The sequence below is a fragment of the Cyprinodon tularosa genome, unplaced genomic scaffold (genome assembly GCF_016077235.1).
Source record: "Cyprinodon tularosa strain WSP-4 unplaced genomic scaffold, ASM1607723v1 ctg70, whole genome shotgun sequence".
Classification (NCBI taxonomy): domain Eukaryota; kingdom Metazoa; phylum Chordata; class Actinopteri; order Cyprinodontiformes; family Cyprinodontidae; genus Cyprinodon; species Cyprinodon tularosa.
Window position 1 is genome coordinate 4731719 of NW_024039452.1, and position 12812 is coordinate 4744530.

The following is a 12812-nucleotide window of genomic DNA, read 5'->3' on the forward strand; positions in this document are numbered from 1 at the left end:
CTTAAAATGAAAAAGCATTTCTGAAAATGCTTTTACAGCAATATGATGATTGATTACTAATTTCATTTATGAGTCAAACAATGCAGCCACATTCTTAAAATGAAAAAGCATTTCTGAAAATGCTTTTACATTTTAAATATGGAAACGATTTGCTTCCATAAGAATCGCCCCTGATGTGAAGTTTAGTAAAAAGCAGCACTAGTGGAGATTCTCAGCTGATCTATGAGGCCTTGGAATAACTTTGCTTTTATCTGTAAACTGGATCCTTTCCGTCTCTGGTTATTCTTTTTTTATAATCTACATTTCCAACGCTGGTTTGTTTTTTAGGGGGATCTGGTCGCTGCGGGGGTCCTGTCAGGGAACAGGAACTTCGAAGGCCGAGTCCATCCCAACACAAGAGCCAACTACCTTGCTTCTCCGCCGCTGGTCATTGCTTATGCAATAGCTGGAACGGTGAGGATAGACTTCGAAAAGGAACCTATTGGTGAGTTGGGCCTTTAGCTGGCAGCAGAAAATGAAACGTCTGGTTATGTAACCCTGAAGCTTTAGTGCAAACTGTGGGAGGAGTGTTTAGGTCCGAGAACGCCGGGCTTTCAAATGAACTGGCAGGTTTCTCCTGCTCTGAACTCAGGCTGCTGTGTGACTGGAGCCAGGGTCAGAAGTTTCTTCCGGATGGCGTCTTTTTCCCACAATAATTCCATGTTTTGCTTTGTTTTTGAAGGTTCAAATTTACTGGAAGGTTTTGTTTCTTTTAGTGAATATTTTGCCTTAAGCAGACAGAAATCCAGTAATAACCTCGAGGTGGGGTTCAGTAATGATAAACTAAAGTAGTTTGGGGGCATAAAATGCTCAAAAAAATAAAGAAAAAGAGCCACCTGGTAGAATCTGAGTATACAAGAAAGCGTTTTTCTACCATTTAAAGGCTACGAGTGGCGTTCCAAGCGTAGTGCCCCTGACCCACTTCCACGTATTTGATCTAGCTGAATTTTTTGCATGTGCAATTATTTATATATCTATAGATTAAGTGGCAAATTCCAGCTGTGAGCTAATTGTTGTTTCTGATTTACAGGTGTTTGAGCTGAGTCACGTCTGAAACGGAGCCTGTTGACTGTCGAGCAGTGATCCGTTTTTTTGTATTTGAAAGGACGAACACCACAAGAGAGTTTTGATGAAATGAAAGTAACTTATGGTGATGATGCCCCATCGTATGGCCTTACAAGGATATAGAAAAACTGGACTACCCCACTCGACAAGCTCCGTTTCAGTCGATGAGGGGGTGATTGATTGTCGTAATTTATCTAGATCATATACCAAAAATAACGCCATAAACGGCTCCTAATTTTTTATATTGATTTTCTTCATTTCACTCGTTTTTATGCCTAATGTTGTGGAAAAAGCTAAAACATTGAGCTTCAGTTACGGTCTGAATGTCCCGCCTACTTTTCCTCCGATGCAGGGACCGACCCCGAGGGCAGACCGGTCTTCCTGAGGGACATCTGGCCCACTCGGGATGAGATCCAGGAAGTGGAGAGAAAATTTGTCATCCCGTCGATGTTTAAAGAAGTCTATGAAAAAATTGAGGTGCTAAGAATCCAATGTCTTGTTAAAATGATGGAAGAAATAAAAACCAACCTTCAGGGTCTTGATCCGTTTTCATTTCATTGCAGAAAGTGAATGAACGTTGGAACTCTCTGGTTGTTCCCTCAGACAGTCTGTACACCTGGGATGATAAATCAACCTACATCAAGTCGCCGCCGTTCTTTGATGGATTGGTAAGAAAGCTTCTTATCAATAAAATTCACACAGCTGCTGTTTAGTGCAACCAAAGCAAAAAAAATGCTAAAAGCTCCTCCGCAAGAGCTGGTTCATGCGTCGTTCATGCCTCCGAGACAAAGAGCAGTTACACAGCCTCAGTTTGACTTTAATACAAGCAGTTCGTTTTACCATTTGAAGATGAAGCACAGGTGAGAGTTTACTCAGAGAAGCAACACGCAGGAAATCAATGCAACCCAAAAGAAGACCTCAGAAGAACAACGTTATTAAAGTCTTTAAACGACACAGAACTGCCTGATAATGTCGCCGACACGCTGAAATTTAAGCCGAAACAGATGTTTTATGCCTATTGCCCCCCCCAACACAGTACATTTCAGCACTGATGCTCCTTAAGCTGAGGCTGAATCCCAAATCGGCCTCCAAACACTATCGCTCCATTTGCGCTTCCCCGAAGAAGGTCCGCCACATTAATGGCCGTCCCAAACCACATAGTTTTGAGGCGACTTTCCAGTCATTTGAGAATTTTTTGATCGGCCTGACTTTCAGCTTGGACGTGCGTAGTGTAGTGTACGGGGGTAACGAGGGGCGATCAGCCTCTGACGACCACCTCCAAATCAGGAATCATGAGGTCGGGTGAAAATAAAACGTTTGAATTTCAGTCGACCGTTGTGAGGAGGTTCGGAAGCACAATCGGCCAAAGTTCTCGCGAGTTCTCGATTAGGCTCCCCGTTGCTCTTTGCCGAGAAAATGCTGTGCGTCCCTAGAAATTCCAGACCAACGGTGCAGAAGCATACCATCAAAACTGGTTCATGACCAGACGTATAATCTGCCCTTAAGTGTGAATTTGAAGTTGTAGAGGGAGTTACATTCTAAGTTTTGTATTTGTAGAATTAAAAAACAATTCACAAGTACAAATTTTTTGTACCTGTTCAAATTTTAAGTACAGCCACACAAATTCCGTTCTACAAGTTGCACATCAAAAACCTTTTACATTCTCAGTTTTGCTCCAAACGTTCCAGAACTATTGTTGCAAAACTATTCGTGCATTGTCACTTTTTATAATTGTATTTATTTTTTTTATGTGTCACAACTACAAGAAAAAGTTACACGTCTTCATAATTGAGTACAAGTACACAAATTGTATTATGTGAGTTGCACATAAAAAATTACTTCAGTTGATCTAAAACAAATGGTGCAAAAATCTATTCAAACGCATGTTTTAAAATCTTCAAATTTTTTTTTCCTTAAAACAAATAAAAATAATATAACTGCACAAATCTGCTGCTGTGAGTCATAAATTCAACTTTACAAGCTAGGCCTTCAACAATTTCATACTGGTAAAAATGAGCTGTGGCTTGTGTGTAGCACCCTCAATTAGACAGCAGGGGGCGCTGTTGCTCAGTTAGTCTGTACCAACCAGAAATACATATATGGCCTACTGCCATGTTGCCTTTTATTCCAGTAAAAAAATAAATAAATAAAAAGGATTTCTCCACATTTTATTTTTAAAGGTTAAAAAATAAAGGTTAACTTTAATGAACTAACCAGAAATAATGTATTTATTTATCGTGGAATAAAAGGCAACATGGCAGTAGTTTTCCCTCCCCGTAGCTTTAGCAGGGAAATTAAATTTCAGGGAATTTCAGGGAAAGTCAATGTCTGGGATGAGATTCTTAAAGAAATTCCTCTAGGAAACTGAAGGGGGCAGCAAATGATCATTTACAGAGGAGGAATTTTCTATCTGCCCCTTCAGCATCAAGCTGGTTTATAAAGAATGGAAGAAGGTTTCAGTTTTTAGAGAATAAGAATAAAATCTGCTCTGCATTAGGGGTGTAAATCACATCCATCATGGCGATTCGATTCAGTATCGATTTCCTGACCCAACGATTCGATTATTTTCGATACTCAAGAATACACCACGATTCGATTCGATTCGATTAATCGATTAATCGGTTATTTTTTATTTTTTTTTATTATTATTTTTTTTTACACCTTACAGGCTAAACAAAGTTTCAAGTTTGAAATAAATCAATGAAAGCTGTAATATCATTATGCATTTTCTTTAGAAACAACAGCAAATAACAGAAGTAGAAAAGTTGCATCAAAAAATACTGCACAATATCAGTGTAATGAGTTCAATGCAATACCTCGGCTCCAGAGAAACTGTCCAACATATTTTTTTAGAATGTAATAAATATACTCAGGAAAGAGAGATGTTGCTTAGAGAGTTAGACAGGAATAAAAATAAACTACATATAAGGGAATTGTTTCAAAGGTCATCTGGGGATGTCGTTTTTGGTAGTATTTTTAATTTTCTAAGAAGAACGGGTATTTTAGGGAGAATATAATAGTTTGTCTGGTCCATACTCCATTCTGGAAGGTGGTGGTAATGCACCTATAAGTTGTTTGCCAACCGCCATTAAAAAAAAAGAAGAAGAAGAAGGCTTCAGAGTGTTGACGTCACTGCCCCCTTGAGAGACGCTCCGCTGCTCCTCGCCCAGATTGTAGCTGACCGCAAACAGTGCAGCAGACAGGAGGCCGGCTTGTTTTGTTTTTATGACCGAAATTGCGGAAAACAACTCGTGAAGTTTGACCCGCTAGAAGAGCGAGGTGCGCGAGAACGCTGGGAGCCTTTTTCCAGCTGAATCTCCGCTCTTTTTGCCCTCATGTCCCTCCGTCGTCGGACTAAACTCGTCCCCACTTCCTCATCGCCTCGGCCGTATCTAGACCCACAGTGTGTAGCTCAGACCACGCTTCAATACTGAGTATAATTTAAAAATGTCTGTGTGAAGCTTGCTGCAACAAACTGCTGTAAGAGTATAACCAGGAAGCGCGGTAGGATGGCAAAATAGGTTTAGCGGCACCGCAGCACGGGAGGAAGAATTACGCCCAGGAGCAAATGGATAAAAATAGACCGGAGGAAAAAAAAACATGAATCGATTATCTTGCGGACGTGTCGATGCATCGGATCGTCGGCTTTTGGATCGATGCATCGATACAAAACGATTATTATTTACACCCCTACTCTGCATATTATAGTAGGAATGTGTAATAAACTGAGTTATAATCTTAATTTTTTTACTGTTCAAACTGTTGGGTCTCATCCATATTCAGACCATGAAGCTGCCGCCTCCAGAGTCCATTAAAGACGCCTATGTGCTGCTGAACCTGGGTGATTCTGTCACAACCGACCACATCTCTCCTGCAGGCAACATCGCCAGGAACAGCGCCGCCGCCCGCTACCTCTCCGACAGGGGGTCAGTCTCCGCCAGACGCCTTAAATCTTTCTGCTGTTTCCGGTCAGGTGGCCAAATTTAGCCTCTCTCTGACTTCTTGTCTTGACAGCGTGACCCCGAGGGAATACAACTCGTACGGCTCCCGCCGAGGAAACGACGCCGTCATGGCCAGAGGGACGTTTGCTAACATACGCCTCTTCAACAAATTCCTGAAAAAGCAGGCGCCTCAAACCATCCACTTTCCCACCGGAAAAACGGTCTGATCAGTTTTAATCTCCCACATCTCATGAGCGAATCCTGGCTGCTGAAGTGACGGATCGTTCCTGTGTTCCTCCAGCTTGATGTGTTTGACGCTGCAGAGATGTACAAGCAGTCTGGTGTCCCTCTGCTGGTTCTGGCTGGGAAGGAGTATGGATCTGGGAGCTCCAGAGACTGGGCAGCAAAGGGCCCCTTCCTGTTGGTGAGCTACAGAAGACGCCCCATAAATGCAGAAACCATAAACAAGCATAGTCCTTTGATTCGGTGTTCTGTCAGTCCAGCATACGCATCAGAGTAGCATATAATACAAATGCGCAAGCACGATCTGACAGGTTATCCGTTCCGTCAGGTTGTGAAGTTGCAAACACAGAAAGTAAGGCTTTTTTTTTTATTTAAAGCAGTTTAACTTTAAGTTCTGCTTAACTCCGACTACTGCTTTTAGTTTATTACATCACGCGTGAGTAAACTAGCCTAGTTCACTTTCGGTATGCTGTTCTCGTAAGTTTGCGTGTTTACCTTCGACTACAACGTTTCCTTATTCCTGATGTTGCAGAATCCTTTTGTGTCAATGATATATTTATAGATTTTGGAACACTATGTTTTTGTTTCAGTACAATTAATATTTCTATTTTTTGCTAAGATATTAAAACTAAAACTAACGATTTGATGAAAATTCTGATTAAAACACATTTTCTTTAACAGAAATTAAACTCAAAACTAGGCTTGCAGAAAAAAGACAAAAACTTATAGGAACCGTAATAGTTTAGTATAAGCAATGGTAAGAGTTGGCAAAACAAATTCAGTTAAAACTAACAGAATTTAACAGAGAATGTTTTTAGTTTTTGTTTTGTTTTTCTTTTTTAGCCTTTTCACTGTAATGTGAGTCGTATTACATAAAAAGCAAAAACTAAAACTGAAACTAGCAAAGGTTAACCTGAAACTAAGCATTTTCAAACAAAACACATAAAAACTTAACTAAGCTAGCTAACAAATGCTGAAAATAATTTCAAACTAAAAAAGAGCTGAAAATCAGAAGTCAAAACTAAATAAAGAATAGAAATTTAAAAACTAACCTTTGTTCCATGGATGTATTATTATTTGTGTCACCTTTTGATGAAAAAGACTTTACAACAACAACCATATATAAATGGGTACAAAACCATTAATTATTTATTAATTGTTTATAAATAATTGATAATTATTTATAAACTATATCTTACCCTATCATATTTTTAAGAAATGCATTTGCATGTGTGGATTTTGTTGTGTTTGCGTGAATCGTGCTGTGTGTGTGGATCTTGTACTGTGTATACGTGGATTTTGTTGTGTTTGCGTGAATCGTGCTGTGTGTGTGTGGATCTTGTACTGTGTGTATGTGGATTTTGTGTGTTTGCGTGAATCGTGCTGTGTGTGTGTGGATCTTGTACTGTGTGTATGTGCATCTTGTGTGTTTGAGTGAATCGTGCTGTGCGTGTTGTGGATCTTGTACTTTGTGTATATGGATTTTTTTGTGTTTGCGTGAATCATGCTGTGCATGTGTGGATCTTGTACTGTGTGTATATAGATTTTTTGTATTTGCGTGAATCGTGCTGCGCATGTGTGGATCTTGTACTGTGTGTATGGGGATCTTGTGTGTTGGCGTGAATCATGCTGTGCGTGTGTGGATCTTGTACTGTGTGTATGTGGATCTTGTGTGTTTGCATGAATCGTGCTGTGCGTGTGTGGATCTTGTACTGTGTGTATATGTATTTTTTTGTGTTTGTGTAATTCATGCTGTGCGTGTGTGGATCTTGTACTTAGTGTGTGTGGATTTTTTCTGTGTTTGCATGAATCGTGCTGTGCGTGTGTGGATCTTGTACTTTGTGTATGTGGATTTTTTCTGTGTTTGCGTGAGTCTTGCTGTACATGTCTGGATCTTGTACTGTGTGTACCTGGATTTTTTTGTGTTTGCGTGAATCGTGCTGCGCATGTGTGGATCTTGTACTGTGTGTATGTGGATCTTGTGTGTTTGCGTGAATCATGCTGTGCGTGTGTGGATCTTGTACTGTGTGTATGTGGATTTTGTGTGTTTGTGTGAATCTTGCTGTACATGTGTGGATCTTGTACTGTGTGTACCTGGATTTTTTTTGTGTTTGCGTGAATCGTGCTGCGCATGTGTGGATCTTGTACTGTGTGTATGTGGATCTTGTGTGTTTGCGTGAATCATGCTGTGCGTGTGTGGATCTTGTACTGTGTGTATGTGGATCTTGTGTGTTTGCAAGAATCGTGCTGTGCGTGTGTGGATCTTGTACTGTGTGTATATGTATTTTTTTGTGTTTGTGTAATTCATGCTGTGCGTGTGTGGATCTTGTACTGTTTGTATGTGGATCTTGTGTGTTTGCATGAATCGTGCTGTGTGTGTGGATCTTGTACTGTGTGTATGTGGATTTTGTGTGTTTGCGTGAATTGTGCTGTGTGTGTGTGGATCTTGTACTGTGTGTATGTGCATCTTGTGTGTTTGCGTGAATCGTGCTGTGCGTGTTGTGGATCTTGTACTTTGTGTATATGGATTTTTTTGTGTTTGCGTGAATCATGCTGTGCATGTGTGGATCTTGTACTGTGTGTATATGGATTTTTTTGTGTTTGCGTGAATCATGCTGTGCATGTGTGGATCTTGTACTGTGTGTATATAGATTTTTTTGTGTTTGCGTGAATCGTGCTGCGCATGTGTGGATCTTGTACTGTGTGTATGTGGATCTTGTGTGTTTGCGTGAATCGTGCTGTGCGTGTTGTGGATCTTGTACTTTGTGTATATGGATTTTTTTGTGTTTGCGTGAATCATGCTGTGCATGTGTGGATCTTGTACTGTGTGTATATAGATTTTTTTGTGTTTGCGTGAATCGTGCTGCGCATGTGTGGATCTTGTACTGTGTGTATGTGGATCTTGTGTGTTTGCGTGAATCATGCTGTGCGTGTGTGGATCTTGTACTGTGTGTATGTGGATCTTGTGTGTTTGCAAGAATCGTGCTGTGCGTGTGTGGATCTTGTACTGTGTGTATATGTATTTTTTTGTGTTTGTGTAATTCATGCTGTGCGTGTGTGGATCTTGTACTGTTTGTATGTGGATCTTGTACTGTTTGTATGTGGATCTTGTGTGTTTGCATGAATCGTGCTGTGTGTGTGGATCTTGTACTGTGTATACGTGGATTTTGTTGTGTTTGCGTGAATCGTGCTGTGTGTGTGTGGATCTTGTACTGTGTGTATATGGATTTTGTGTGTTTGCGTGAATCGTGCTGTGTGGGTGTGGATCTTGTACTGTGTGTATGTGCATCTTGTGTGTTTGCATGAATCGTGCTGTGCGTGTTGTGGATCTTGTACTTTGTGTATATGGATTTTTTTGTGTTTGCGTGAATCATGCTGTGCATGTGTGGATCTTGTACTGTGTGTATATAGATTTTTTTGTGTTTGCGTGAATCGTGCTGTGCATATGTGGATCTTGTACTGTGTGTATGGGGATCTTGTGTGTTGGCGTGAATCATGCTGTGCGTGTGTGGATCTTGTACTGTGTGTATGTGGATCTTGTGTGTTTGCATGAATCGTGCTGTGTGTGTGTGGATCTTGTACTGTGTGTATATAGATTTTTTTGTGTTTGCGTGAATCGTGCTGTGCATATGTGGATCTTGTACTTTGTGTATGTGGATTTTTTCTGTCTTTGTGTGAATGGTGCTGTGTGTGTGTGGATCTTGTCCTGCATGTATAAATCATATGTGTATTTGTGAAAATTGAGGCTGATCTCCATTATTTTGTCCTAGTAAAAAAACTGCACTGCTCTGTGAAAGTGCTTTTGAATGTTTCCGTTTTTGTAGGGGATCAAAGCGGTTCTAGCAGAGAGCTATGAAAGAATCCACCGCAGTAACCTGGTTGGAATGGGGGTGATTCCTCTGGAGTATCTCCCAGGAGACAATGCTGAGAGCCTGGGGCTGACGGGCCAGGAGCGCTACACCATCCTCTTCCCCGAGCTGCTCACGCCGCGCATGATGGTGGACGTGAAGGTAAGCGTAGGTGGCATTCTCCGTGACGTGGTTCTGAACATGTCGTCTGATGAGCTCTGTCCTGCGTTCGCAGCTCGACACGGGGAAGACCTTCAAGGTGCTCGTGAGGTTTGACACGGATGTGGAGCTGACCTACTTCCACCACGGAGGGATTCTCAACTACATGATCCGCAAGATGTCACAGAACTGATCCGTCGGGTTGTTCTGACTTGCTGGAGTTCCACTTACAGACGTACTAATCAGTTCAGCAAAGTGGGATGGCCAGTTTCCCTCCTGATTAGTTCTGAATGGCAATCGGTTGAGCTAACACTGAAGAAATCTGTACCAATTTTAATATTTCAGATTTGTAATCAGAACTATTTAGACTGGATTAAACTGTTTAGGTTGGACCAAACTCTGAGCTGGGACCAGGGGTTGTTCATGCTGAACATGTCATCTCTCGCTTAACCTCTGCTGTTTTGTCCGTTGATTGTATAGACTGGGATGTTTCTATGATTCATCATAGAGCTTTATGCTAAAGACGTAAAAATAAAAGTGATTCATTTGGGTCCATTTACTGTCATTTCTTCCCTTTTTAGCTGAAATGTGTTCTTATTAGAGATCAAAATGAGCTTTGAGGTCAACCCCGCTTCCCTTTAGCTTCAAATAATAACACAATGACAAGGCTCTGTTGAGATGTTTTTTTTTTTTTTTTTGCTGCTTCATTGGACTAAAATAGTCCCAGAAAGCCCTTCATCAGCTCCAGGAATAGAATCCCCGCTTCTAGCATGCTGCTCACGCTGATTGGGAGCTTCTCGCTCCTTTGCAGAGCCGGAGAGCGGCGGTGAATCTGCTGAAACACGTGACACACCAGAGAGGAAATGAGAGCTCTGTGGTTGTCTGCGTTATCGCTAAGGCTCCTTCCGGTCTGCCGCTGAGTCTGAACCAAGCAGAGTTGGTTTCGATTCTCATGGGAACACAAACAAACACAAATTAGATGCATCGGTAGGTGGTGGAAAGTGGTTCAGTACGCATCTCAACTGATGCTGAGGCAGAATTAGCTGGTCACCTGTGATTCTGCTCTAAAGCTGCAGACCCGATGGATGTAAACAATTATTTTACAATCAGACTGTCTGAGGGGCTAAAGTATGGAAATTATTTCCTAACCTTTTATAGGGCACTTAGTCAAATACTTAGAAAATCAAAATTTCAAGCCAATAGTGCTATTAGAATCCAGGACAAGACCTTATTACCTTTGAAACATTAAAAAAATATATGTTTTCATGTCAAAAGTGAAAGTCAATGTAATAACAAGAAACGCCAACTTGTCTGAATATATTAAGAAAAATAACAAAAGTGCTTCTATAAGAAATTGATGAAAAACACTCTGAAAGTGAAAGAAACAAATTTTTTTGGTCCAACATAACCTTAGAGACATTAATCCTGATACTGGTACTTTTTTAGTTTATAAACCTAAATATAGTTTTCAACTAGGAATTTTTTTAACTTTTCAATCAGCTTTTTACCTTTTTCTTCTTGATTTCTTAACTTTTTTCCAACTTCATTTACAGTAGGTAAGATATCATTCAAGGGCTCATCTAATTGGTCAAACGCCAAAATAAGTGGTGGGTTGCCATTTGTAATGGGTATGCAAGTGATCAAAAATGGTAACTTGTCCTATTAAGGGTTAAAGGCCTCCTAAAGCAGGTTTTCTGATCTCCACATGTTTAATAGATGTAATGGAACCACTTAAACAACAAATGATGCCATCAGCTCAGTGCAGTTTGATGTTTTAACTGAAGCATTTGTTTCTAAAGATCAGAAAGCTCTATTAGAAAGGGATGTTCCTCTAGAAAATATAGGGATGGACGATATAATCGGCCCCCTATCGGTATCGGCCTGTATCGGCCTTAAAACTGAATATCGGCTTCTGAGTTTCTAAAGTCTAAAAAAAAAGAATACTACTTCTTCTTCTTCCTCAAAAACTTTTTTACAGACTTAAAAACTTCTAAAGACGAGGGAAAAAATATTGATACATTAAAATATCACAATATCTTCATATGCTGATATATTGCCATTTAAAAACACCATATCAATCTGTTTTACTAATGAAATATTGCTATATGTCATCATTATGCTATGAAATCCCCTGAAAATTCACGAAATGTTGCCATATTTTTATATGTTGATATATTGACGCGGCATCGATCTATTTTACTAACAAAATCTCACAAGAATTTGCAAAATATCACAAGTTTGTAACAGAATGATGAAATTTCACGAGATTTTGAAAGTAAAATAGATCGATACCGCGTTTTTAAAAATCAATTTGAAATCAGCATATGAAAATATATTTGAGTATATTATTTTTCAAAGTGTCAGAAATGGATAACAAAACTGCTATTTTCAATGACTACTTATTTTTGTCCAGCTTTAACATCGGTATCGATATCGGTTATCGGCTACATGAGTTTTAAAATATCGGCACATCGGATATCGGCCAAAATCCCAATATCGTGCATACCTAATAAAATAGTTATGAAATCATCTGCCAGAGTGTAAAACAGTCCATCGGCACCTCTTATAGTAGCCAAAGGTGTTCCTCAGGGATCTCTTTGGGACCCTTTTTTTTGGCTTTTTTGATAAAAGAACATTTTTAGGTGCACCTCATGAAAAGGAACAATTAATTTAAATGTAGTAATGATCCAGGTCATGTGCAAGTTTTAGCTAAAGGTCTAAGTCACTATTTGTGGCAGAATTTGCTGCTTGGCGGAGGTCTGCACTCGTTTATACGTTTTTTTACGGTAGCATTTCTGAATAAGCATGAAGTTGGTGGAGGATTATAAATACCTCAGCGTCTATCTGGACAACAGACACAATTGTGAGGCAATCTGCAAGAAGGAACAGAGCAGACTGGACTTTCTAAAGAAAGCTGCTGCATATCTTCAGACATACTGGGCTGTTGATGAGAATTTGATCTGCACAGAAGATCCTTCATGCCAACAGCTTTTAACATCTTCAACTCACTGTTGTTCAATTCAATTCAAAATGACTTTACTCCTCATAAAGGGAATATCAGTGTTTCAATAACTCATAGCTTTCCTAACAACTTGATCTTACTAGCTGCGCTCTCTTCATCCTCGGACATGGGAGCTGGCTCAGAGCTCACACTCAGCCTGGTTCTGCTGGAGGTTTCTTCCTGTTAAAAGGGAGTTTTTCCTGTCCGCCGTCGCTACAAGCATGCTTGGTGTGAGGGATTGCTGTCGAGTCGATGCAGTCAGATGGTTTTCCTTGGATAGAAAACTTTGAACTAATCTGACTGTATGATCTGGTGGAATCGGTCTCCGCCAGTCACGTGACATCTGTTGCTAAGACGCCATTTTTGGTGGAAAAGGCGTAGTGTAAACAACCGCAGCATAGCTAAACGAAGGACTAAAGGATTGAGTTTGTTTCTCTGACTATATGGAAAAAAGAAAGCAGAATGCGAAATTACTGGACAGGTGTCGTGTCAAGGTAGTTATCCCTGCGAAAATTT

General features: G+C 40.2%; 1 protein-coding gene across 1 annotated transcript in view; it reads left to right on the forward strand.

Moving 5' to 3' along the window:
- The window catches only part of aco1 (aconitase 1, soluble), a 33159-nt gene extending 23327 nt beyond the window's left edge, over positions 1 to 9832 (forward strand). The window contains exons 13-20 of the mRNA XM_038268462.1: positions 328 to 484; positions 1457 to 1581; positions 1668 to 1772; positions 4888 to 5030; positions 5119 to 5266; positions 5347 to 5469; positions 9113 to 9298; positions 9372 to 9832. Of these exons, the coding sequence (XP_038124390.1) occupies positions 328 to 484; positions 1457 to 1581; positions 1668 to 1772; positions 4888 to 5030; positions 5119 to 5266; positions 5347 to 5469; positions 9113 to 9298; positions 9372 to 9488 (1104 nt within the window). The 3' untranslated portion in view covers positions 9489 to 9832. The remainder of the gene's footprint in view (positions 1 to 327; positions 485 to 1456; positions 1582 to 1667; positions 1773 to 4887; positions 5031 to 5118; positions 5267 to 5346; positions 5470 to 9112; positions 9299 to 9371) is intronic.
- The last annotated feature ends 2980 nt before the right edge of the window (positions 9833 to 12812 follow it).